The sequence below is a fragment of the Microcaecilia unicolor genome, chromosome 8 (genome assembly GCF_901765095.1).
Source record: "Microcaecilia unicolor chromosome 8, aMicUni1.1, whole genome shotgun sequence".
NCBI lineage: Eukaryota > Metazoa > Chordata > Amphibia > Gymnophiona > Siphonopidae > Microcaecilia > Microcaecilia unicolor.
In genome coordinates this window covers 179,318,206-179,346,153 of record NC_044038.1, presented here as the reverse complement: position 1 = coordinate 179,346,153, position 27,948 = coordinate 179,318,206, and the positions used below count along the sequence as shown (strand labels likewise).

Below are 27,948 nucleotides of genomic sequence, written 5' to 3'. Positions count from 1 at the left end.
TATCTTGATTTAATATACCACCCTTCACTGACTCGCAGACCAAAGCAGCTTACAATAACAAGTTTAAAAGAAGAAAAAGAATTACAGTATTCCATAGGATAGACAATCATCATTCAAAGGAAAAAAAAAAGCTACTTATCCGACAACAAAATCAGGAACTCACTTGTACATTGACTGAAAGAATACATCCTTAAACTTTTGGTTTAAATCTGCTACCGCTTAGTTTCAGGGGTGTGTCTTTCAGAGACAAATTATTATCTAACTCTGGTTCAGGATACCCACAGTGAATGTATATGAGATTTGCTACAATAGAGTAGTACATGCAGATTTATCTCGTGCATATTCATAGTGGGTATCCTGAAAACCTATTATTGTGTGGATCTTAATACCATACACCCAGGCAGTAGAGCACCTCTAAAAACCCTTTATGGTATTTTGATGAAGGATATAGAGTAAAGTCTGTTGTTTTTTTCTCAGTGACCTCATTAAGACCATAAACCACACTATCGTATGTGTCCTGAGGATTGGGTAGAGAACCTCTGCTCTAACTTGTGGTTTTATAAACTTCTGGTTATTTCACCAATGTTTCTTCTCCAAGCTGAAGAGCCCTAATCTGTTCAGCCTTTTCTTCATAGTAAAACCTGTTCCACCCCTGTATTATTTTGTTGGCCAGTCTTTGAACCTTTTCTGGTTCTATATCCTTTTTGAGATGGGGTGACCAGAACTGTGCATAGTTTTTGAGATGTGAGGGCATCCTATGTTTGTACAGAGGCATTATAATGATCTCGGTTTATTTTCTTCCTTTTTGGATAATTCCTAGCATTCTTTTGCTTTTGTTTGACTAACAGGCTCATTTTCGAAAGAGATGGACGTCCATCTTTCGACATAAATCGGAACATGGACGTCCATCTCCCAGGGAAACTCGATTTTGGGCGTCTCCAACTGCAGTCTGTCGTAAGGACGTCCAAATTTCAAGGCGGCATGGTGAAGGTGGGACTTGGGTGTGCCTAAGACTTGGATGTCTTTGAGCCATAATCGAAAAAAGCAAGGCCGTCCTAAAGTAAAACTTGGACGTTTTCGCCCGGACCTGATTTTATTTACGAGTAAGGCACAAAAAGGTGCCCAAAATGACCAGATGACCACCAGAGGGAATCGGGGACGACCTCCCCTTACTCCCCCAGTGGTCACTAACCCCCTCCTACCCTCAAAAAACATCTTTAAAAATATTTTGTGCCAGCCTCAGATGTCATACTCAGGTCCATGACAGCAGTATGCAGGTCCCTGGAGCAGTTTTAGTGGGTACTGCAGTGCACTTCAGACAGGCGGACCCAGGCCCATACCCCCCCTACCTGTTAATTTGTGGAGGAAACAGCGAGCCCTCCAAAACCCACCACAAACCCACTGTACCGACATCTAGGTGCCCCACTTCACCCATAAGGGCTATAGTAGTGGTGTACAGTTGTGGGTAGTGGGTTTTGGGGGGGCTCAGCACAGAAGGTAAGGGAGCTATGTACCTGGGAGCATTTTATGAAGTCCACTGCAGTGCCTCCTAGGGTGCCCAGTTGGTGTCCTGGCATTTCAAGAGGACCAGTGCACTAGAAATGCTGGCTCCTCCCAAGTCCAAATGACTTGCATTTGGACATTTTTGACTTGGACATCTTTGGTTTAGAAAATCGCCGAAAGTCAGACGTCCAAATTCAAGGATGTCCTTGGTATTTTCGAAACGAAAGATGGACGACCATCTTTTTTTCAAAAATACTGTTTTCCCCGCCCCCGGATTTGGACGTTTTACAAAGACGTCCAAATCCAAACATAGACGTTTTTTTCGAAAATGCCCCTAAGTGTGCAAAAAAAACCTCCAAGTTCCTTTTGAGTGGTGACTTTCAGTGAAGCAGGAGGCCCCATCTGTGTCAGGTCCTCTTACGGTTTTTGTCCAGTAAAGTTTGCATTTTCATCTTCATCTATCTGCCTACTTTTCAGCCCCTACTTTCCCTTTTGCTTATTGGATTTCCCGTAGGGGTTCTTCTCCTGCTGCTTTTTTTTTTTTTTTTTGTGACTTTCAATGTGCAACACAGTATTGAGCAGCTAGAATTGAGATGCTTTTGTCTCATGTCAATCACTTTGCACCTGACCATATTAAATTTTTCCTTCCTTTAGATGCAGTAGAACCCTGTGAGATTGAAACTGGGCAAGTCATAAGTACATGAGTACATAAGTATTGCCATACTGGGACAGACTGAAGGTCCGTCAAGCCCAGAATCCTGTTTCCAACAGTGGCCAATCCAGGTCACAAGTACCTGGCAAGATCCTAAAAAAGTACAATACATTTTATGCTGCTTATTCTAGAAATAAGCAGTGGATTTTCCCCAAGTCCATTTTAATAATGGTCTATGAACTTTTTCTTAGGAAGTAAGCCAAACCTTTTTTAAACCCCACTAAGCTAACTGCTTTTACTACATTCTCTGGCAACGAATTCCAGAGTTTAATTACATGCTCAGCTTTACGAGTTATGGGGGGAAGGAAGCTGCTTTCAAAAAGACTAACCTAAGAACAGAACCACAGTGCTACTCATCTGCTGTACAACCCACTTTTTTCGTCTCATTTTCTCCAGCTGGGCCACTCTTCAGATGCTTCTATTCATCAGGGGCATGGGAGGAGGAGGGACAGGTGGCTTGAGCATTTTTCTGAGCTCCAAGTTATTTCATTCTTAGGTTTTTCAAAGATGGCTTTTAATAGTTCTGCTGCCTTGTCCTTCTGGTACCATGGACTTGTTTTCTCACGAGTGGGAGGTAGAGCTGCTTTCCATAGTCTCAAAGTGATATGTCGTAACAGCAGAAGAATGTGAAGCCGAGGTGGTTTCCTGCAGTGATGGCTCTCATTTCACAAGGTCTCTTTTATTAGTTGGTGATGTCACCTTCCAAGCTTTCTTACCCAGTTTGTGTGTAAAAAAAAATAATAGTTGGGACTTCCTTTAAAAAAACAACAACAAACAAACAACAACCCCCCCCCCCCCCCCCAAACAACTATGAAACCCTGACCTAGTAGCTGCATACAGGAGAGAAGAATCCAATCTGAATTTCTAGAGAAATGACAGGAGCCTCAGAAATGTGAATCCATACTTTTTAAATTTCTTTATTGCTTATCCTTTAACTTTTTTTTGTGTTCTTAATTTAGAAAAAAAATATATAGATCTGTATCATTAGGGGCTGCTTTAAAGCACCCAAAAGCAACTCTGTGGAAATCCTTCCCCCTCGAGTTTATAGAATTGGGCCATATGTGTCTCCAAACAAAAAAGAATGTCTAAACTATGAGTCAGGACCCCAAATGCATATAGGGTCACAACCTGAACAGACGCCTCATAGGACACAATTGCCCTGCACCATCCAAGGATCATGTGTTTTCCTTAGTTATGCAATTTTGGGTTGTAGCCACAGAAAGATTGGTGAGCACCAATTTTAAAAGCCGACCAATTGCGGCCTAATTTTCAGGGTGGCACAGAGCAAGGCCGTTCTCCTTGAGGATGTGCACTAGTCGGCTGTTCTGTTCTATTGAGAAACCCCAAGTCGAAAAAGGTCTGAAAGCAGCTGAGAAGGTAGAACCAGGCAAAATCCACAATGAAGGTGGCACAAGGAACAAAAATTCTGTGCAGGCCCTCACAAGGAAGTCTGACTCACTGTTTTAAGTTGATGGACGTCTGAGGCCAGGGTGGTGAATTTCTTTTAGTCATTTGCTGTAGGCTTTCAACATTCGTGAACAGTATTTTCCGCTCATCTCATCTTTTGCTGTTTTTGTTTATTACTTTGTTGCTCATTAGGTGCCTGGTAACTTCCACGTGTCTACACACAGTGCGACTGCGCAGCCTGAGAACCCCGATATGACGCACGTAATCCACAAATTGACATTCGGTGATACACTACAGGTGGGTTCCTGGATCGGAAACCATTACTTGCCTCCGTAAACACATGGCACAGGTTTGCTTTGTGGGGCCAGAGATGGAAGAGGAATGCAGTAATGGGAACTTCTAAAAATAAACATCATTGAGTGAAAAAATGTTTCCTCCTATTTGTTTTGAAATGTTTCCTTGTAACTTCCTTGAGTGTCCCTTAGTCTTTGTACTCCTTTAGAAAGAGTAAAATATCAGTTTCCATTTACCTGTTCTACACCATTCGGTGGACTTAATGACAGGCTGCCGATGACTAGAAGGGCTGCAGCACCTTAGCATTAATGACAGGCTGCTGGCAGCTAGAGGGGCTGCAGGATCTGGATTTAAGCTTTTACTCTGCAGGTCTGCTGTGCACATTAAGAGGTTCTTCAAGATAAGAAAAGATTTTTAGAAAGCTCTTTTGTAGCTCTAGAGATTGTAAGACTTCTGGAGACAAGAGAATACCTTTATTAATTATTTGTTATTTATTTATTTTAAATTTTGTGCGAGTCCCTTTATCCTGTTCGATTATGCAGGTCATTTTTTTCTGATTGCATTTGTGTTATTCTTTTCTTCTGTTTTATTGTAAGTTGCCTAGACTTGGTATTTCCAAATTGTGCGATAAATCAAATTTGAGAATAAACATAAACATATTGGGACCGATATTCAGCCAGTGGGAGGCAGCCCGCATAAGTGTCGCGGTTAACGCTGACCCTGGTATTCAGTGCCGGGCTGTATCCAGTGACCAACATTGAATATCCAGTTTTGTTTTTGGCCGCCGGAGCTTAACCGGTTAAGTCGATATTCTGTTCTAACTGGTTAAGTACAAAGACTAGGGGACACTCGAATTTACATGGAAATACTTTTAAAACAAATAGGGGGGGGACATATTTTTTCACTAAAAGAATAGTTAAGCTCTGAAACTTGCTGCCGGAGGATGTGGTAACAGCAGTTAGCTTATCTGGGTTTAAAAAAGGCTTGGACAAGTTCCTGGAGGAAAAGTCCATAGTCTGTTTTTGAGATGGACATGGGGGAATCCACTACTTGCTCTGAGATTTGTAGCATGGAATGTTGCTACTGTTTGGGATTCTGCCAGGTACTTATGACCTGGATTGGCCATCATTGGAAGTAGGATACTGGGCTGGATGGACTGTTGATTGGGAAGACAAAACCAAGAGTCTGTAATCCAGAGGTGGCATTAGCTGAGACCTCTGCTTGGCAAGGTAGCTGGTACTGTGTTTTTTTTTCTGGGGGTAGCGGAAATATTCACATCTAGAAAAACAAGAGCTGTAAATCAGTGGAATAAGCCATTTCCGGGGTTGTTGGAATGAGTGTGGGATGTTCCCAGGGAAGTTAGACACAGATATAGAAATGACCCACATTTGGGAATAATGCCAGTATCTTTCTCATTGTGAGTAATGCATGGGATGTGAAATTAGGACTTTGATGAAGTATAAAGTCTAACCCCAACTTTTACTGATCTCTGGAAATGCTGGGAAGAAAAAGTAGTGAATGAGTTTCTCCACCCCCCCCCCCCCCCCTTTGTCTTGTCATCTAGCTCTCCTTATAGGTACTCCACTTATTTATTTATTTAAACCTCCGATCAGGTTGTATTGCTGTGACCTTTCCCTGACCATGAGGGCAAAACAGTGACTGTCCCACAGAATAATATGGGAACCAGTTTACCCACCAGTCAGATTCTCACACAGACCATCATCACTGGTCTGTTGTCCCACGGTTAATGATGGGACCAGGGTAATTTAGAAAGTTAAGTATCTTTCTCCTATACAGCACAAGAAGGATTTTTATTTTAGTTATTTTGACATTTATTTATACCCCACATTATCCCAAATATACTTGCGTTCAATGTGGCTTACAATAAATAAAAATCATAGGCAAGGTTTACAGTACCATAAACAAAATATCAACCTCCCTGTTTACTAAGCCAGAGTGAATAGGCTGTGTCTGCATTAGCGCATGGTAGCTGCTAGTGCAGCTTAGTTAAACATGGCAAATAAGAGTAGAGCAGCACAAATAAGAACTAAATAGTAAACCATTGATGGAGAATACAACTCATTCAAAATGCTACTGTTTGGGGGGAAAATGGGATTAAAACAGAATTGGCTCCCCGTTACCCACAGAATCACTTTCAAGATCCTGACGCTGGTCCATATGACTAATTGTTCAGGTCTGCCAGCATTCTTATCAGATTTTCTCATACCTCACTCCGCCCCTGAAGTGAGTTCCTTCTAGTAAAATCCACCGATTACACCCTCATTCTGTCATATTTGCTTAGACACCATTCACAATTCAGGTTTCGGCATAACTGGACTTGTGCCTTGGAATTCACTACCACCTCATCTGCAATTAAAGACCTCTTTTTTTTTTCTTTTTTTTTAAGCATTTTAGAAAGGCCTCAAAACATTTTTATGCAAGAATACATTTGAAAATTAATTAACTACAGAAACAGGGGGACCAGTGTGACAGTTTCAGTCTGGAGTAAGAAAACACTCTTTCTTTTTGTTTCCTGATTTGTAATGTCATTGTAAACCGCCATGAAAGCACAACCATTGGCAGTACATCAAATATAAATACACTGAAGCTTCATAGTGGGATCCAGTGGTGTGGTGGCCGTGTTAGCCAACTGTTAAAGCTAATAAATAGAAATAAAACCAAGAAAATAAAATGATATATTGGACTAACTTAATACATTTTTGATTAGCTTTCGAAGGCAATACCTTTTTAAACAGGCTTGGCAAGTTCCTGGAAGAAAAGTCCTTAAAAAGTTTTATAAGCCAGGTACTCTTGGAAGAGCCATTGTTCATCCCTGTAAATAAGCCATGAGACATAGATTAACTTTTTGGGATCTGCTGGGTATTTGTGACCCAAACTGACCGCTGTCAGAGACAGGATGCTGGACTCGATGGCCCTTGGTCTGATTCACCATTGCTTTTCTTACGTTCTTAGGATGTGATTTTTATATACCAGGATGAGTAAACATAGACTGTAGCTGTGAGAGAGCAGATGCAGATGTGTAACAGTTTGCTAGATGTTTTTTTTGTCTTTAGAGGGGCTCTTTATTGGAATTTCAGGATTAAATCAATCCTGCCAGGAGTTCTTTGAACCTGTGACTAGGAAAGGGGGAGCTTGTTCCGAAAGGATGGGCTCTGCCTTAACTGGGATTGGAACCAGGTTGCTGGCGCTAACATTTAAAAAGAAGAAAGAGCAGCTTTTAAACTAAAATGGGGGGAGGGGGGAGCAAGCAGTCGCCCAGGAGCACATAGTTCACCATGGAGTATCCTTGAAGGATAGTATTGAAACAGGATCTTTAGGGAATCCCAGTAGAGACATTTCAATAACAATGAAAGAAAGCCAGGTGTTTTTAAAGGGACAACAGAGTAAAGGATTGTGTTTTTTTTTCCTTGCATCTACAAGCTGCTTTGAAGTGTCTATATATAAATGCTAGAAGCCTGAAAAATAAGATGGGAGAATTGGAGTTTATAGCACTAAACAGAGGTAGATATAATAGGCATCTCCGAGACCTGGTGGAAGGAAGACGGTCAATGGGACACTGTTTGGCATATTTTCAAAGCACTTAGCCTTCCAAAGTTCCATAGAAACCTATGGAACTTTGGAAGGCTAAGTGCTTTGAAAATATGCCTCTGTGTTATCAGGGTACAAATTATATTGCAATGATAGATCAAATTGGAGGGTGGTTACACTATATGTTAAAGAGGGAATTGAGTCAAACAAAACAAATATTCTATATGAAATAGCAGCGTGGATGTAGATAGAAATTCCATGTGTGAAGAGTTTAAGAAAGGTTTGGACAGGTTCCTGGAGGAAAAGTCCATAGTCTGTTATTGAGATGGACATGGTGGAAGTCACTGCTTGCCCCAAGATTGGTAGCATGGAGTGTTGCTACTAATCTGGGTTTCTGCCAGGTATGTGTGACCTGGATTGGGTCACTGTTGGAAGCAGGGTACTGGACTAGATGGACCATTGATCTGCCCAGTATCCTTATGTTCACAGAGCAAGCGGCAAACTGATTTCTGTTGCATGTTCTCATTTGGATTTGTAGAACCTGAATTATTGTAGTAGAGATGGAGTCATTGAGGTCCTCTCAGCTATTATTTTTTAGTTCCCCTTGTGAAGATAAGACTTGCCATGCTGGGTGAGACCAGAGGTCCATCTGGCTCAGTTTCCTGTTTTCCAGTAGTGGCCAATCCAGGTCACAAGTTCCTGAGAGGATCGCCAAAAGTATTAAGATTCCATAAACTACTACCTTAAGCTTATGGACTTTTCCTCCAGGATCTTGTCCAACCCTTCATTTTAAACCCATCTGTGCTAATGCATTTACCACATCCTTTGGCGATGAATTCCAGAGCTTAATTATACACTGAGTAATGTCTGAGGTGCGGCTAGTGAGTCTTGTGAGTCATTGGTGTTAGGCTTCAGAACTGCAAGCAGCATTTACTTGCAATGAAGAAGGCACAGGTTAGCTGAATTCAGGGCCCAGGTAATATCTATCCTCCCATCTAAAACTATGGCTTGTCTGTAAGCTGGGTTTTCAACTATAGAACCAGTTATAGTTCCCATATAACCCATCAGAATGTAGCCTCTAACCACCAGAGAGATATTTAATGCTGTAGGAGCCTCCATCTAGTAAACTATTACTGTGAAATTCCTGATGCAAGTTGCTAAGTCTGATTTCTTTCCAGTGTGTTTCAGTTGAGCAGAGTTCTGGGCACAGTAGAGGGATTGGTTGTATTGATGAATAGTGGAGCTAAGAAGAGATTTTTGATTTAGGTTACACTATTTCAGTAGACGCTCAACACAAGTTATGCAGACATATATTCCCTGTTCCTGGAGGGCTCACAAACTAAGTTCATACTTGAGGTAGTGGAGGGTTATGTGATTTCCCCAAGGTCACAAGCAGTGTCTTTCTGGTCTTTCCTGATTCTTGAGCCCTGGGTTTTCCTGATTCTCGGCCGGCTGCTGTAACCATTAAGCTGCTTCTGTACATGTTGCTGAGGGAGCCTTCAGGTGTAAATTATAAATGCAGACAGAGGAGTCATAATTCATGTAAACTGAAAAAAGGCATGGGCCTCCTGTAATATGTGTGGACTCTTTCCCCTCATGTGTAGGACACAAATTAAAGTAAATAGAGCATTCCCTGCTGATTGCACATTCTTAATTGCTCTGGCAGACAAAAAAAATATCCTGCAAGTTCCATGTCTTCTTCCTGACCTCTCTTTTGGTTCTAGGCACACAACGTTCATGGAGCATTCAACGCCTTGGGAGGAGCAGAGCGACTAGCGTCAAACCGTATGCATCTTTTCTTAACTGTCCTTTAGGTAGCCCTGCAGAGGGTGACCTAACTAGTCAAGAGAGAATGTAGGAGCACAGAGCATGGTATGTAAGATCTCCGTGTTCCTCAGTAACTCAAGTGGATTGACTGTTGAATGACCTTTGCTGGAGCTTGACCAGTTCCAGGTGGTGGTGCAGTGAGTTGTATCTGGCATGCTGTTTTTCCTTTGGACTAAGCATACCGTGTCTATTACCATGTTCAAATGAGTCGAGAGCAAAACTAGGTTATCTGCAGGGAAGAATATAATGGTTTTCTGTCACGCTATAAGCCTGTTGCAGAATTTATAGTGAATTAATGAGAATAAGTGTTCACAAACTTTACAGGCAAGATAAGATGATATAAGTTTCCAGGAATATTGGAATTGGTTATTGCATCAGCTGCATTCAAAGTATACATGCCACTTGTAAAATGCAGACCAGAATGAGAGAAGTGATGGTTTGCAGTCTGAGGTAGCTGCCTAAGCCTGTCTGTTTCATGCCTAACCCCAAGGCATTCTGGGAATTAGGATCTTGTTCATTATGGGGTGTATTAGCCTCCAGTATAGACAGAATGGGAGAATAGCCTTGGTGAATGAGACCCATAGTTTCTCTATCTCTGTAGGTACAGAATACTCTTTTTAAACAAATAGCATGGACCAGTTTAAAACCCATATTCTAGAGTACCTGTGATCAAGTGGGTGGCACTTAGTTTAAAGCAGTGGCTTCCAACCTCATCCTGGAGGGCTTCCAGGCAGTCAGTTTTTCAGGATATCCACACTGAATATGCATAGTAACGTAGTAGATGACGGCAGATAAAGACCTGCACGGTCCATCCAGTCTGCCCAACAAGATAGACTCATTGCATATGGTATGTGATACTTCGTATGTATATCTGCTCCTGATTTATCCTTGCCATTTTCAGGGCATAGACAGTAGAAGTCCGGCCAGCACTGTAATTTAAAAAAAAAACACAAAAATTTCTTAAGTTAACGTTGAAGCCCCTGAAAAGCTCATGAGAGAAATTTGCATGCAGTGGAGGCAGTGGAGGCCAATCTCTATCATACATATTCATTGTGGATATCCAGAAAACTGGACTGGCTATGGATCGTGTAGGATTGGTTTGGGAACCACTGGTTTAAACTAAACACTGGATTATCTGTGTGGATTTTGTGGTAGGGGAGACAGAGGAAGCTAGTTAGCATCACTAGTAAAACCCTTTATGTTCTTTCTGTTTCCACAGCCTTGGCTTCCCATGACTATATATTAAAGATTGTACCAACAGTATTTGAAAACATGAAGGGAAAGCACCAGTATTCATACCAGTACACAGTAGCTAATAAGGTGAGTGAGGTGGGAAGGGACCAAAACAGACCTCAATGTGGGAGACAGAAAAAGAATGTAATAAAGATACAATTTTGAAAGTCCTTCCAATCCAGACTCACATTGGGTATGCACGCAGTCATTTTACCCTTATGAGGCCCAAGACAGTATAGGTACTTTGTATCTTGGTGAAACATTTTTTTAGTGCTTGGTCTTTTCCCGAAAGCTGTGACTATTTGCCTTACCATCTTTCATCACCAAAAGTAACATTTTTTTTACATGTATTTTCATTCCTTCATTTTTGTCTTCTAAAACCTCTGGGCTGCTGTGGGTCAGACATCAGCAGTTGGGGATAGGGTGGGGGGCATTTTGCCAAGTTAAATCTCTGGGTTGCACCGGGAGCTCGATGAAGCCACTCAGCACTCCACCATTCTGTCCAGATCCTGTGGGAGAGGAAAGGAATGAGTGAAGGTATTCTCTTTCAAGTTACAGTGCCTGCTAAAACTGTTCAGTGACAATTAATTATAATATATATAATTATAAAAAAAAAATACAGAGGACAAAAATCTGTTTGGAGCAGCATTTCAACCCAAACAAACTGCGAGATATGCAATATGTTTCCTAATATTATCTTTACTTCTAAGCCACAATTATATTCCCCTGCCCCTATGGAAAGGACATACAGAAGGCTGTAGGGCTTCAGGAGCACAGCAGACAGAAGAGAGACACTCAACTAGGTGGCTTTTTTTGGTTAGGAGCAGTGGACTGTCTAATAAATTTTAGAGGCCCAGTATCCGCAGATTTCATGCATTTTGTTCACCAGCTGAGTTGCTGTTAACTGATTTATGTGAAACCACAAAAAAAATTGTGGATAAGAAATTATAATTAAAGGGAAAAATCGCAAAACTGTTATCAAAGAAAATCCCACACACAGATATTAAAGTAAATATAATATGAAAAAAGGTTTTTAAGTGCTTAACATTAATGAGAGGAAAAACAGCACCAAAGGTATCAGAAGAAACATAGAGGCATATTTTCAAAGCAGTTTGGGAGGCTAAGTTCCATAGGTTTCTATGGAACTTTGGGAGGCTAAGTGCTTTGAAAATGAGCCTCAAGGTAACATAGTAGATGACGGCAGAAAAAGACCTGCATGGTCCATCCAGTCTGCCCAACAAGATAAAACTCATATGTGCTACTTTTTGTGTATACCTTACCTTGATTTGTACCTGTCCTTTTCAGGGCACAGACCGTGTAAGTCTGCCCAGCACTATCCCCGCCTCCCAACCACCAGCCCCTCCTCCCACCACCGGCAGCTGCCTGTGTCTGAAGTGGGAATCGAACTCAGTTCCTCAGCTTCCCAGGACCAAAGTCCACCACCCTAAACACTAGGCCACTCCTCCACTCTCCACCTCTCATAGATTTTAGTCATTGCTCTGAACCATTACAGATCGATCAAAATGATTTTTAAATTGCAAAACTTCAAAAAAGAAAAGTTAGATTGAAGACATCTGACGTGCACTACATTTTTCAATGAAACCAAACATACGGTAATAAAACATTGCAAAACACGAGAAGATGTTTCACAAAGCAACATTTATCTGGACCAGTGGTCTGAATGCAAAATCTTAAATATTCAAAAATGAAGTGTCAAGTCCCTAATGTGGACTGTGTTTCAGAAAACTGCCTCAGGGAAACCATCCATAACAAAGTCCAACACTTATGAGCTTTGAGAAGAGTGAAGTCTATAACTGTAGCTGTCAATAGGATATAAAACATATATCTAATTTATAACAGAAGCTACTAGTTTTCTGTAGCTTTGTGGTTTTGAAATTTGCCACAGAATGTACTTCACAGTGCAATTTCTTACATTTTAACAATGTCCACATTAAAAATTGCTGCTAATAGTTAATCAAGCGAAATTAACTGAAAAATGTTGTTCAAAATGAATAAGCTGGTTCTAGATCAGTGGTTCTCAACCAGTGTGTCCTCAAGAGATGGGAGGTGTGTCACGAAAAATTTGGTGTAGACAACAAGCTTACGTTTCCTTTACAACCATCTCTACCTGCAGTCTTGAGAGTCAGGTTCTTGACATACCTGTAACAGGTACCTGTTTCTGCTTCCCCACTACCCCCAATAATAACTGCTGCCTCCAGCCCCAACTGAACATGTTATGGATCTGCTGTTTACTATATAATTTCTGAGTAGCATATTCAGAAGTTTTCCTTAGCGTCCCTCTGGACCAGCCCAGATTGTTCACGCTTCCAGCAGGTGGAGACTTAAGATTCTGGGCTGGTCCGGAGGGATTAAAGGAAAGCAAATTAGCAGGTAAGGTCTAATTTCTCCTTTGTGCTGTTTCACAGTATCTGGCAGTGGAGGGATTTTGTGTTGCTGTTACTGAGGTGACACCAGAATTTGAATATATTTGTTTTGTTGTATGACCAGTGAGAAATCTGGGATTGATGTGTTGCATACAGCTTTCTCATATGGGATAGGCAAATTTAATTCTAAACTTAAAATTAAACAATGAAATATTTAGCATGCTTTCTTTAGCTGTGAATTTTAGTGCTCACATACATGAGCATTGTCAGGTGTGTCACAACAGAAGAAAGTTTGAGAACCACTGGTCTAGAGAAACATGTACTGCCACTTCCTTCAGCAGATTTAGCTGTGAAACTCTAGACAGGCAGTCCACGGACTCTGGTCATTGTGAGGTGCAAATATCCTTTGAAATTAGGATTTGATATCAGTGGATATCAGTACCTTAAAGGAAGCAAGTAATAGGATTTTAGTGTTCTATAGTATGGATTAGCAGTAAATGTATGTGGTTAGATTAAGACCTGTGCTACTTTAAAGCTGTCCTTCCCCAGGACCTTATTGACTGTACCTGTATATTATTGAAAGGAGATTCAGGAACATTTGACATTGCTACTTAGAAATAGTTCAGCTGCAAGAATTTTTGAAATCCCAGTTTGTGAAAAATAGATTTTCCTTGTGTGTGGGCCGACTTCTCTAAGTGGCAGTGTCTAAGCCTGTTTTGCATACAGATAAGCCTTACATAATTTAACATTCTGGCTGCTGTTTCCATGCTCTGTAGAAAACTGGGGGGGGGGGGGGGGGGGGGGGGGGGGGGGGGTGGAGTAGGGAGGCTTTCTTATATGGGTGATGACTATGCCTCAGACCTTTTTTTTTTTTCCTAAATTTTTTTCCAAGATTACCTTCTCAGTTGCCTGTTAATCTGAGCTTCTGTTCACAAGTAACCCAGTGCTGGCTGTGTAGTCTTTGTATCTGAAATGATGGATTTTGCTGTACCTTCATTCTGTGTGTGGGAGATGGTGGGGGAGGAGGGAAATCACAGTTTCTTTATTCCTCTCAATACTTCTCCTTGTTTCAAGATTCACCTGCTTTGTTGCCACCAGACCAGTGATACAATTGTATTGAATGCATTGGGTATTTATTCACCAGGTTTGCATTGCCCAAATTTTGGGTGCGTGCGCAAATCAAATAACAAGCCTTCAACGACCAATAGTTGTGTTGATTGGCACCACTGAGGATTTGTGTGTATATCTGGCTGAGCACTATTCTATAAGGCACGGTACTATGCCAGTGTACAACTCAAAAGGGGGCGTGTGGGTGGAGGGTTGTTCCGAAAAATTTTGCACATAGTTATATAATACAGCCTCAGTGTGCTTAACTTGGGCACCAGCATTTGCATCAGGTTTCAGCAATTACAAGTCTGGCGCCTGCAGATAGTTGTGGTAAGCGAAGCTGAGCAGTGTTCTTGGGTGTGAGCCCTTTATAGCACCATGCTTAGTGCCAGTCTTTTTCGCTGCCCATTTCTTGAGTGTCATTTTCAGAACTTTCCCCTTACGTATTGTATTTTGAATTTGTAGTTTTATTGTTCTCTGTGTTGGGTGATCATCATCTGTTTCGGGAAGGTGGTTTATAAAATATATACTTATATTTTTTTCATCACCTGCCGTGGCCCACATCAGTGGTGGGATCTTTCTTGTATGACATGTGCCACCTAATATGTGAGAACAGAGCTACAGGGGACATTGGGGGACCATGCTGCCCTCTCTCCAGCTGTCTGGTTTTCACTTCTGTCCCTTGATTTACTGTATCCATCCCAGTTAAATGAAGTCTGTACATGTGTTTGTGCCTATTTAGAATATACCTCTAAGAAAAGAGCTACAATCAGAGCAGGTAGGAGGCTGGGGCACAGCCATATTCAGAGCTCTGTCTTTAAAATCTCTTCTTCCATAAGCCTCTTTCTTAGTCTCCTTTTGTCATTTGTGATTCATTGGTAACTGCCTACCCTCAGTAGAAAAAGTGCTGAGCACTGTGGTTTACAGAAGCTGATGTTTCTCGATTTCTAAACTTTCTGCCTTTGTTCCTTTCTTCCCGCTGAAGGAATATGTAGCCTACAGCCACACGGGACGTATTATTCCCGCCATCTGGTTTCGCTATGACCTGAGTCCCATCACAGTCAAGTACACAGAGAGGCGGCAGCCCTTGTACCGATTTATTACCACGGTGAGTTACTGGTTTGGAGTGGAAAATCTGGGAGCTGAGCAGCAGTGTGGGAAGAGGACAGGGAGAAGGTGGCAGGCATGTAACTTGTATCCTCCCACTGGTAGCACATTAGCAAATATTTAATCAGCAGGGATTAACTGCTTTCTACCCAGGAAAGGCACATTGGGTAGTGTGAAGTGCAAGCTTTATACAACTAAAAACCCTTGCCAGAGGGCAGAAAGCTACTCAGTCATGAGAAGACTGTTTTCTACAGTTCATTAACTCATTTTTTGCCCTCCATCTCTACTACCAAAGAATACATTTATGACCTGAAACAGGGAAGAAATCATTGAGGCTGAAAGTTATGTTCATGCTGTTCTCTTGCAAATGATACTATTATTCCTGTCTCCCCCCCCCCCCCCCCCCCCCCCCCCGAGCTGTCTGTTCCCAAAGGGTCTGTATTCCCTGTACTCCTCCACTGATCTCCACACGTGTCCTTTCTAGTGTTTGTGTGCATCCATAATGGATTATGTTTACTTGGAGGAGTCATGCCTGTGGCAGAGATCATCAGGTACCTCTGACTCATCCTGCCTTTCATGATGCCAGTTGTGTGTGGATACCGACTTCCAGCTTTTTCCTCTCTAAAAGTTGCATTCCCACCCCCCACCCCCCCCCCCACCCCCCCCCCCCGGCTCCAATGGATACTCAGAGCACTGTGTTTTTTATACATTGAATGACTATTAGTCTCCTGTCATTTCCCTGGAAAAGCAGCAACAGGGCATGTGATGAAGAGTTTGCTGTAAGCACCAAAAATATAAAACCTTTCTCTGGGGCCTGTTAGCTTTCTGGGTATGTGATTGAGATTGGGTTCGATTCTAGAAGGGACAGAGAGAATGGTACAGCTATTTTTTTTTCAGCTACCTCGTTCTGTTAATGTTCTGCTCGAAATAAATGCATCCTCTTTCCTGTTTCTCTTTTCCATCCCATCCTTTCTTAGGGCCAGATGCAAGTAGTAAACCCTGGTATGCACTAAAGACTTCTCCGAGCCATTTTCCGACGACGGTAGCAGCTAATGAAAATGGAATGCAGATGAGCAAATTGTGTAGAAACCCTATTGTAATGAGATGCACTAACCTTTTCCGATTGCCATAACGCTGGAAAATCTAACGAGGGGTCTGTACCTGTCATTGGGGCTGCGCGGGATTGAAAAACGTCTATAAATGTTACAAAAAAAAATTGGGGAAAAAAGTGCTCGTCAGGGACGTCCTTTATGGACGTGCTTCACTCAGCTGAGAGACCTGGAAGTCTCTAACAGCGCGTTTAACCCCGCCACCCCCCACCCCCCGAGGTTGCTGCTGTTGCTCCCCCCTCCCCCTGCATTGAAATGGCAGCTTCCCGCAGCCCCAGCCTTCCCGCTATCCTCCACACCCCCGTGGCCCCACCCCCGCCGCCCCCCCTGAGGTCGTTGTCGCCGCCACCGCTCCCCCCTCCACCCGTCCCCCCTCCGTCTGCCACCAAGCTGGGCCCTCACAGCGCCTTTCACCTCCGTGTGAAGGCGCTGTCCCTTCGGACTTCCCTCGTTTCCTCCCTGGCCCGCCCTCGTCTGACGTAAGTTACTTACGTCAGACGAGGGCGGGCCAGGGAGGAAAGGAGGGAAGTCCGAAGGGAAGCGATCAGCTGTTGCTTGCTGCAGTGCCTTCACACGGAGGTGAGAGGTGCTGTGAGGGCCCGGCCCGGTGGCAGACGGAGGGGGCGAGTGGAGGGGGAGCGGCGACGACGACATCGGGGGGGGGGGGGGGCGGAGGATGGCGGGGTTGCGGGAAGTGTCATTTCAATGTGTGTGGGGGGGGGGGGGGGCCACGGACGTCCATAGGCACAGCTCATCTTTTTTTTATATATGGTGAAGGACGTCCATAAAGGACGTCCTTGGCATGTGCAGAGCAGCCAGCATAACGCTTGGCTGCTCTGCGCATGCTCGACTGGCCGACTGTTTAGTGATGGAATAGAGAATGCATGTGAGCTACAACGAGCAGCTCATTTGCATTCCCTTTCCTTGATGCATTCCCATTGCTTACCAATTCGCTAAGGAATGGGTAAGCAACGGGCATTAACGATTGTTTTAGTGCATCTTGACCTTAGACTTGCTGCTGCTGGTACAATTCACTTTTCTACCCAAATTATAGTAATAGTTCAACAATGAAGCCGGCAGTTTGTTTATCATCATGGCGATGAGTCAGGAGCAGGCAGGTGATGGATATTCACTTGTCCAGAGCTGGTAGTTATGCATGCCAACTCTTTACTGGGTGATACAAAGAGGTAGCAATCAGTGACATGTGAGGCCTTGGTGGTATAGACAGTAGCTCTGTCTTCTTGGCAAACACGGTGGTACTCGCCCTTCTGACCTATCTGAACTTGCACCCAGGAAGTCACTCTTATTCTGTGTCGTAATACACAAGAGAAGCACCTAGAAAGGCCCTAGCTGTGACCAGTATTGGAGCACTGTTTTCTCCCTTTGATTTCTGCAGTTTAGCAATCCTGTAAGCAGGGTCTTTTCTTGCACACCCTTTAATCATCTCTTTTCCTGTGCCTTATACAGAACTTAATCCTTATCACCCTGCACTTGAGTTCCAGAAAGCTTCCTTCCATCTGCATTGTAGAGCATGCACACTGTTTAATCGCGTTAACGGAAATCTGTAGCCTGCTGGCTTCATGCTTTAAATAGAAATCGTCCCTGGTAAACAGTTCTTATCTTCCCACTATTCCAGAACCAGTGAGTTGGCTGTCCATCAACCAGCAGGTGGAGATAGAGAACCAGTGCTTTTTTTGTGCCGGTACCAGAGGCGTATCTGAAATGCGGCGGTAGGGGGGGCCAAGGCCATAGTGAGGGGGCACATTATAGCCCCTCCCCCCGGCCGCCGTCCCCACCCCCCGGCCAACACTACCGTCATCGCCGCCGTCACCTACCTTTGCTGGCGGAGGACCCCAACCCCCGCCAGCCGAGGTCCGCTTCCTCCTGCCGCTGCCTTTAAAAATATTCCTTCGGCTGGCGGGGGACCCCAACCCCCGCCAGCCAAGCCGAGGTCTTTTAAAGTTCTTTTTCGTCCTCTGGAGTCCATGCTGTTCAAAGCTGATCCTTTCGGAGTCTGACATCGCTGCACGTTGTACGTGCAGGACGTCTCCTGCACGTACAACGTGCAACGACGTCAGACTCTGAAAGGAGCAGCTTTGAACAGCACGGACTCCAAAAAGAACTTTAAAAGACCTCGGCTGGTGGGGGTTGGGGGGTTGGGATCCCCCGCCAGCAGAAGGAATATTTTTAAAGGCAGCGGCAGGTGGAAGCGGACCTCGGCTGGCGGGGGTTGGGGTCCCCTGCCAGCAAAGGTAGGTGACGGTGGCAGGGGGGTCCAGGGCGAAATCGGCGGGGGCCCAGGCCCCCGTGGCCCCACGCAGATACGCCCCTGGCCGGTACACGCTGGTACGGTGTACCGGCACTTTTTTTCCCAGGGCCAGCTCACCTGCCTGCCCTTAGCTCCCTGACAGCCTTGCTTTCTGTTCCGGCCGCCCCACGTTTAAATCTTTTATTTTTTTGTACCTGAAGTCGCAGCGCTGGCGGTGGCGTTAGTGAAAGCAGCAGGCTCGCCTCCTCCAGCCTTCCCTCTCAGTGTCCTGCCTTCCTCTGACATAGCTTCCTGTTTCCACGAGGGCGGGACACTGAGAGGGAAGGGAAGGCTGGAGGAGGCAAGCCTGCTGCTTTCACTAGCGCCGGTGCTGCGACTTCAGGTAAAAAAAATAAGATTTTAAACGCGGGGCGGCCGGAACAGAAAGCAGGGCTGTCAGGGAGCTAAGGGCGGACAGGTGGGACTGGAACTCGATGGGAGCTGTAAAGGGGGCAGGTGGAGGCTGGGGCGAGTTTCTGGACATGGATGGGAGGGGAGGATAGGGGGCAAAGGAGAATCGCTGGACATGGAGGTGAAGGCAGGGAAAGAGGAGAAATTGCTAGACATAGATGGGAGGGGAGGGCAGAGGAGACTCGCTGGACATGGAGAGGAGGACAGGGGAGAATCGCTGGACATGGTTGGGAGGGGAGGATGGGGCAGAGGAGAATCGCTGGACATGGATGGGAGGGGAGGGCCGGGGAGAGAGCAGAATTGCTGGACATGGATGGATGGATGGAGGGAAGGGCAGGAGAAATGCTGGACATTGATGGAGAAGAGGGCAGGGAAGAGAGGAGAAATGTTGGAGGGAAGGAAAGACAGAGGAAGAAGATGCACATGGTAGGAGAGGAAGGGAGAGAGGAGAAATACTGGACAAAGATGGAGGTGAGGGAAAAACAGAGGAAGTAGATGCACATAGATGGGGTTGAGGGGGAGAGAGTTGAAATGCTGGACATGGATGGAGGGGAGGGAAGAGAGGAAGTGAGATGAACAAGGATGGAGGGGAGGAGAGAGGAGAAATGCTGGACGTGGATGGAAAGAGGAAGGAGATGCATACTGACGAGATGAGGGAAAGGAAAAGAGGAGAAAAACTGTACATGGATGGGTAAAATAGGAAAAAAACTGGATCCACTCTGTACCTCCTCCAGTCAAGTCCACGGAGGACCCAGCTTTTACCTATGGATGTAGGGCAAGAAATGAAGATGAAGAAGAAAGGAGGAAAGTAAAGAAATAAATGGAAAGGAATCCCTGGAAACGGAGTTAAGGGAACAGATAGAGAGCAGCAGAATCAGAGACTGGGACCAACATGATCAGAAAAACAAAGTTGCTAGACAACAAAGGTAGAAAAAAATCATTTTATTTTCATTTTAGTGTTTGGAAGATGTCCAAATTGAGAATTTATATCTGCTATTTTGCACTGGGTATACTGGAGCTGTAACAGCTTACAGAAATTATTTATCATGAAAAAAATCACGTTATTTTTTTCTCCTACACTGGTATAGTATTTTCAATGATACTGCTTATATGCGCCACGGCTGGTATAAGGGGTGTAGCTACTGTGGGTGTGTCTACCATAAGGGCAGAGCCATAGATGGTGACCCCGCCCATAATGAGTACCAGTACCTTTTTCCCTACAAAAAAAAGCACTGTAAAGAACTGAAAACTAACCGAGACACATCTGTCTGGGCATCCAGCACCCCATACCCCCAACATAAATAAGTTGACTGAATAAAATTTTAACTAGTCAGAGGCTCCAAAGTTTCAAAAGTTTGATTTGTCTGGTTAATTGCCAAAGTTAACCAGACAATATTACATACATTTACAAATGACAGCAGATAAAAACCCACATGGTCCATCCAGTCTGCCCAGCCAGTTGGCCAGAACTGCACTCACCACTCCATTCAGGCCACACTCCTTCACAGCCAAACATTGGCATCACAAATAGAATAGTCATTTGCCACTGAGCCAACCACACATTTCATACAATCTTAGAAGACTGATTTTATAATTTTGGGTTTCAGGGTAGTCATGTTCATTGTCAGTAATTAAAACAACAGCTCAACAATGTTGCAAACTGACATTTTACGCACTATTAACGTGAGGTATATCACGCTATGAGTTTAAAATTTGCATACTTGATCTGCCTTTGCCATTTTTGAGACACTAGAAGTCTGCCTCACACTGTCCTTCAGGGCCACCGAGAGACACAGCTGGGCCTAGGACAGGACTGCCGAATGACCGCCCTTCCCCCCCACCTGGGCTGCTGCGCCGGGCCACCCCCCACATTCAGCCTGTCACTCCCACCTGCCCCTTTACCTTCCTGTGTCTGACTGCTCCTCCCTTGGTCTGTCATCTCCTGCTCCTGTGTGCTGGGACCTGGACGATTGCAGTAATGTGATAACCCGGAAACAGGCAGGAAGAAGCTTGCCTTTGCCACCCCCCCCCCCCCCCCCCCCCCCTCCCTCGTATTCTGTCTTTTTTTTTTTTTTTCCATAGAGGAATCCTGTAACCTCAACTCATGTCCTCTAGTTTTACTGCTTCCCTGTCCGTGGAAAAGATTTGTACCTTTGAAATATTTAAAGATCCATCCTTTCGTCTAGGGTATACATATTCAGAGTCGTCTTTTTTCATACATCTTGTGCTGCAAACCATATGCCATTTTTGTTGCTTTTTTTCTGAATTAAGATCTATGAGTAATTATAGTCTATTCTGCAAACATCTGAAAGCCTTCTTTTTCAGGAAATCCTTTCACATTGATAGCAAATAAAACCCACCTTCATTCATTCTAACTAGACTCAAACCAATGAATCACATCTGTTAGTTACTATGCATTCCATTATCTTCACTGCAACTCTCACCTTGCACTTTTCTAATTACTGCCTCGATCAATAGGTGTAGCCTTTATGTCCTAAGCTTTCAACTTTAATTGCCAGAATTTTCTCTTCTAAGCCACACTGAAACCAGTCACGTTGGGAAAACGTGGGATACAAATGTCAAATAAACCTTTGTCTTTTTTTTTATGCTTAGCAAGATACGGCCTCCAAAATTGAACACAATACTTCAAGTGGGACCTCCCCAATGAGTTGTACAGGGGCATTAATACTTCTTTCTTCAGCCCAGCATCCTTCTGGCATTTGCCACTGCCCTGTCACATTGTCTGTCTTCTGAACTATGCTTATCAGCCTCTTGCTCCCTATCTCATCATCTCCTTTGGATTTCTACACCCCAAGCGCATCACTCTGTATGTCTTTGCATTAAATTTTAACTTCCAGACCTTAGACCATTCTTCTAAGTTTTGTAGATCTCTTCTCATATTTTGCACTTCCTCTGTGGTGTCTGCCCTTTTGGAAATATTTGTCATCTGCAAAAAGGCAAACTATTCCATCTAAACCTTCAGCAATGTTACTCACAAATATATTAAATAGAATCAGTCCCAGTACTGATTCCTGAGGCACTGCACTACTCGCTTATCTTTCCTCCAGATCAATTCCATTCAGCACCACCCTTTGTTGTTCGTCAGCCAATCAGTTTCCAATCCAGTTTACCACTTTGGGTCCTAATTTTAGCTTGCTCAGCTTATTTAGTTTTATTTGGCAGGATTTTCCTTTGGTAAAACCATGTTGCCTCAGATCTTGCAACCTGTTGGATTCTTGGAAGTTCATTATCCTTTCATTTAGCAACGTTTCCCACTTGTTCCTGGTCTCCAGTTTTGTTATGAGGGACCATATCTCCTGTCTTCAGTCTTGCAGAACTTTTCCCATCTGCAAGGATCTATTAAATAAATCCTTAAAAGATACTACCAGGATTTCTCCAAGTTACCTTGATATTCTTGGATGTATCCCATGATTTTGTCAACTTTCGTTTTTTCTAGTTCATAAACGCATTCTTCCATGAAAGGTGCATTGTTTACCCCCCCCCCCCCCCCCCTTACAAGCACGTAATGACCTACGTTTGTGAAATGCCACTTGGTGCACGCCCAAGGCACGTGTCGGAAAATAAAAATTATTTTTCGGACATGCGTATCGGATGCGCGCCAAAAATGAAATTACCACAAGAGCCACACGATAACTCCATTTTGGCATGCATTGGGCATGCGTAGACGCTTACGCGGCTTAGTAAAAGGGCCCCTAAATTTGTAGTTCCTTCTACATTTTATTATTATTGTCGACCGCCTAGATAGTGCGCTCTTAGGCAGTATATCGAGAAATAAACTTGAAACTCTTTTAATAAATCCGTGTTACTCTGAGACTCCCTCTGTGTTAGTCGCAACTCAAACAATCCCCCAAGATGTGTTGTCCTCTTTGAGAGCAGCTGCTGGCTGGATTCCTCACCCTGTTCACTTGCCTGCTTTCCTTTGCTTTTTTTGCTCCTTTCTAGCCTCATCCTATTGACTGCACTGCCCAAGTTAACAGCAGATGGCCTTTCAAGCTAGTCTTCTTAATCACTCTATATTTGCTATGTGGGAAGAGGGAGCAGCGTAGAGGTGAAAGAGCATTTATTTCCATTGTGCTTGGCTTGCTTTCTTTTAGACCCTTTGATAAGGTAAGCCTAAGCTCACATCACTTCGAAGCAGTCTGAAGAGCAGTGTAGTGGGATGGTAATGAGCTGTGTGTAGTGGCTGACTGAGGTCCTGTGTACTATATGAATTAAAAACCCAGCTTTGCTTCTCGTTGCCCACATGCAGGAGAGCATGAGAGACGGCAGCAGCATTTCATTGTTGAAGTAGTGAACGGTGATCTTCTAATAAAGAAAAACTAGAAGGGTTCTTTTTTTTTTTTTTAAATTCTTTATTCAGTTTAATCAATTTTACAAGAAACATCTTGATTAGAATAGTACACCAAAATAAGATTATTACAAAATCATTAAAAAAAAACTTTCATTCAGGTAATTATTGATACTCAAGTTCATAAATTGGGATCCAAAATTTAAGCATTACGGGAGTAAATAAGGTAAATTACCAAAAATAGTAACACAAGGATATCGCATTCTTACTAAGCTGAGTCAATTGTACTTCGACACTTATCCCTATTCACCGATGCTATCAGAGTGGATACATGTGTTGGTTCTGTAAAGACATATTTCCTCTCCGCAAGTCTTATTATGCACTTGCAGGGGTATCTTAAGAAAAAGGTACCCCCCAAGTGTAACACTTCAGACTTAAGGAGCAAGAATTGTTTCCTTCGTCTCTGTTTCTCCTTAGAGACATCAGGAAATAATAATACTTTAAGACCCAAAAAGGGTTTATCTTTATTACGGAAAAAGAGACGAAAGATCCAATTTTTATCGGGTAATAGTGCAACAGTCGCAACCAGAGTCGCGGCTGTTGCTAATTCGGTGTCAGAGGTCTCAAGCAAACGAGACACATCTAATGAACTTTCCAACATTTGATTTGGTTCCTTTCCTGGGGTATAATATGCTAAGGTAAACGGAGGCAAGTTGTTCTCTGGTACATTCAAAATTTCCTGCATGTATCGTTTTAACATATCCAGAGGAGCAACGGTCCTAATCCTAGGAAAATTGACAAATCTTAGATTGTGGTTTTTGGTATGATTGTCAAACATTTCCATTTTTCTCCTAAGATTTGTCAAATCATTTGTCATCAAAATTTGTTGCGAGTCCAATTTCATAACTCTTTGATCCATTTTTTCCCATTTATCTTCGATAGTTTTAATCTTTTCCTCTGTCCCTTGTAAGGTATTTTCTAAGGCATTTACTTTAGTTATAGTCTCATGAACTTGTTTCAAAAAAGTCTGTCCCAGGTTAGATACCAAGTCCCATAAAGCTTCAAGTGTTACCTCCTTTGGTCTGACTACTAACCCCGTTGGAATTTCAAACTTTTCAGAAATCTTCACCGGTACCTCGTCCTGACGTCCCTCTCCCCTCAATCTGTGGCGGTTTCACAGGCTCAAAGCCCTCCATTCCTCTCTCTGATGCAATCGAACCTTCAACTCGACGCTCTTCGGGGTCTACGTTACCCTCGCGGGGAGACCCTGTCAAGTCATCAAGAAAGGAACTCGCTCCAACCGGCTGGGGAGGCGGGGTGCGCATAGCGGGGCTCAGCGTGGTCTCAAGGCCAGGGGAGGTCGATTCTCCCAGAACGCCGACTCTCCCTACTGGCAGCATTCTGCTATCCTGCATGTCTCTCTGTGGTCTCAGAAATCTCTCAATGGATCCAGGTAATGAGGGAGTTAGTGGCGAGGCTCTGGTCACTAGCTTTCCTCGGCACTTAGGCATTGTAAGATCGGAAGTTCCGAGACTCACAGCGTCTTAGTAAAAAAAAAAATTAGAAGGGTTCTAAACCCAAATAGGTTACTGAGAATAAAAAGACATTACAGTAGTTCACATACAATAAAAAGAGAAATAAGTCAACAACGAAGTTATAGGCCAGTGAGGAAAGAGCACATTACACAGTGAGCTGGGTCTGCGGCTACCTGTGTCTTACAGCTCAGTAGAGGAAAGTGTGTATGTCAGGGGGGTGGGTGACAGAGGCAGTTTGAAAGAACCTATGTCTGTTCATTGTATTGTGCGGTTTATATTTCGCCTTTAACTTTAAGGATGCAAGATGGATTACAAGACAAAAAAGCTTCACCTATGAAGGAACTAGTCTTCCTTATCAAAAACATAAAACTTACAATTGCTGATTTAGAAATACAGACGTTTACGTGCCTTTTGAAATAAATAAGATGAAATTTGATAAACCTGGTAAGGAATATTATTTCAAATTTTGGCACTTTGATATACAAAAGATCCTTTCCAAATTGACTTTTTATTTATCTTTTTCAAGTTCAATCTCTGAATGCTTCTCAGGTTCAACCTATTAATAGGAAATTCAAAAAGTTGCACTATATTTTATAAATTAGGCTATTTTAAAATGAAGTCATGATTCCTCTTTGAGCCAGTGTAATTTGTTCAGAAGTGGAGTTGCTTTATGAAACTTTCCTATCATGAAAATCAACCTTGCAGAAGTGTTTCACAGCAATTGCAGTTTCCTACTTAATTTTGATGTGATAAAACAGTACAAAGAATTGCAGTAGTTCAAGTGAAGGGTCAGATGGCTTGAGCTATAGTTCTAAAATTTGCAGGACTTAAAGATAGTCTTACATTTCTTAAGCAATGTAAATGGGGAAAAAAGAACTTTACAAGCTCATTTAATCTGAAGTTCAAAAGTCAATGTTGTCATGGGTTAGAGAGCCCAAAGTATGCGATCATCTTAATTTCACAACATTGTGCAGCAGTTCACTTTCTCATAATGTTTCCAGCCGAGCCCCTCTTCATGCACTGATGTGTCTTGCTTTTGTGATTCCAGATCTGTGCCATCATTGGTGGGACGTTCACTGTGGCCGGGATTCTAGACTCCTGTATCTTCACAGCATCAGAAGCCTGGAAGAAGATCCAGCTGGGCAAAATGCAGTAGCGGGAGATACAGTGTAACTCCCAAAAGAACTGGAAACAAATGCAGACCCATTTTGTCTTTGATTTTATATAGGGAATAAATGTTTGTTTAACAAATACAAAAACAAAAAACATAAAGTAGGTATTCTTGTGTCTGAATAACCCTCGAATGCCAGACTCCTTCAAAGAGTTTTATTCTTAGGGCAGCTGACTGAAGTAACTTGGGATTTTTCAGCCAAATTATTTCTGCAGGTGAGCGTGTACATTGTATCTACATTTTATTAGGCAAAGATGGGTGTGGTTTTAAGATGTTACTGAAATGTTCCCTGTAGAGTATGGCATAGATTCCCTCAGCTGTCTACCCCCAACAGAGAGTTAACTGCATGTATGTTGTAATGCAGCCTGAGATGGTAGCACTGAGTTTAGGAAGAAACCATGGGAACAGGATGTGCCAGCTGTAGTGAGCAGGCTGAAGCTTTTCTGAGACTCTCTGGCTCCATGATGAAAGGCAGAATTCATCTTGCACTTCCAAGGATAGGCTCTTTGGCCATTCCCCATGCCTGCTGAAAAACACCCTAATAAAGGGCAGCTGTTCACACCTTTCCAGCAGTTTGGGTGCTCTGTGTCTTCTGATTTAAGCTGGTGTGCCACACTGACAGAATCTTGCCTGGGTTTTCAGACACAGATAATGTCACAGCATACCACATGTCCCTTGCATGGGAGATTGGGGTTTGGCAGTGCACTTTTAAAATTCTACCTGCGTTTTAACATTTTTAATTATGCGGGGTGGGGGCAAAGCAGGTAAAATGGCATTTTGAGAAATCGGCCAGTACCTAATTGTGTTTCTGGATATGTAAAATGTTACAAGTTGAGCTGTTCTCCTTGTGCCCTATCACATCTGTGCACTAGTGGAGGTGCTGTTCTTCATGAAACGAAGTAGAGAACATAGGTTGTGTTGGCAGAAAAAGGTCACAAGAACTGCTCTGACCCAGTATTTCAAAAGGCTACCAAGGCCAGTATCCTGTTTCTGACAGTGGCCAAATCACAGGTATGTGGCAGAATCCCACTGAGCAGAAAGATTTCACGCTGCTTATTCCAGGGATAAGCACTGGCTTTCCCCAAGTCTACCTGGTTAAAAATGGTCCATGATTTATTTCCGTACTTACTGGTGCAACGCCATAGACTCGAGTTAATTTTTACTTTTCTCCTTCATTCTTTACAATTATAAATTCTTTGTGATTTCTTGAATTTTGTTACTGTCTTTTGTCTCCCTCAAACTTTGTGAATAAATATTTTCTGATCTTATCCTTGAGTCTGGCCCTTTTGGGGTCTCATATTGTGACTTCTTGTCCTAGAATTTCCTTTTCAACGGAAGGTTTGATTTTTGTGCCTTATTTTTAACTATTCATTGGAAGTTTTTTTTTTTTTTTTTTTGTGTGTGTGTGTGCATTATTTGTACCTTTTCACGTATTTAATGTCTTTTGCATATCTCCCCATCCCCTCTTTTCTCCTCTTGAAATATAAGAACCTAAGTATGTGTATCTTCTATGGCCCTTATGTTCTGATAGCCTTCCTCGGCCTATGTCTACTTGGAGGTATAGATGGGTGGGTTGTGGGGGTAAAGCCGTTTTGTCACGTTAACATGATCTGCCTCCTACTAGGGCCAGTGGAGGAGTAGCCTAGTGGTTAATGCAGTGGACTTTGATCCTGGGGAACTGGGATCAATTCCCACTGCAGCTCCTTAACCCCCCATTGCCCCAGGTACAAAATAAGTACATGTATACATGTAAACCGCTTTGAATGTAGTTGCAAAATACCACAGAAAGGCGGTATATCAAGTCCCATTTCCCTTTCCCATTAGGCAAACGAGCTGGTCAACTAGAGCACTGAAATTGTGTGTGTGTAGGGGGGGGGAGGGGGGGTAGGAAGAAAACATGCAGCCTGGCCAAGTATTCCACCTCCTAATTAGCAACTGGAAGAACAGCGAGAATGAGCAGTCAAGGTCACAGCCAAAGAAGG

The 27,948-nt window shown here is 43.3% G+C and overlaps 1 protein-coding gene across 2 annotated transcripts in view; it reads left to right on the top strand.

The window, feature by feature from the left end:
- The window catches only part of ERGIC1 (endoplasmic reticulum-golgi intermediate compartment 1), a 113,001-nt gene extending 85,767 nt beyond the window's left edge, over positions 1-27,234 (top strand). For both annotated transcript variants that reach the window (XM_030211167.1, XM_030211168.1), the window contains 5 exons: positions 3,815-3,919; positions 9,190-9,250; positions 10,512-10,612; positions 15,002-15,124; positions 25,844-27,234. In XM_030211167.1, the coding sequence (XP_030067027.1) occupies positions 3,815-3,919; positions 9,190-9,250; positions 10,512-10,612; positions 15,002-15,124; positions 25,844-25,951 (498 nt within the window). In that variant the 3' untranslated portion in view covers positions 25,952-27,234. The remainder of the gene's footprint in view (positions 1-3,814; positions 3,920-9,189; positions 9,251-10,511; positions 10,613-15,001; positions 15,125-25,843) is intronic.
- The last annotated feature ends 714 nt before the right edge of the window (positions 27,235-27,948 follow it).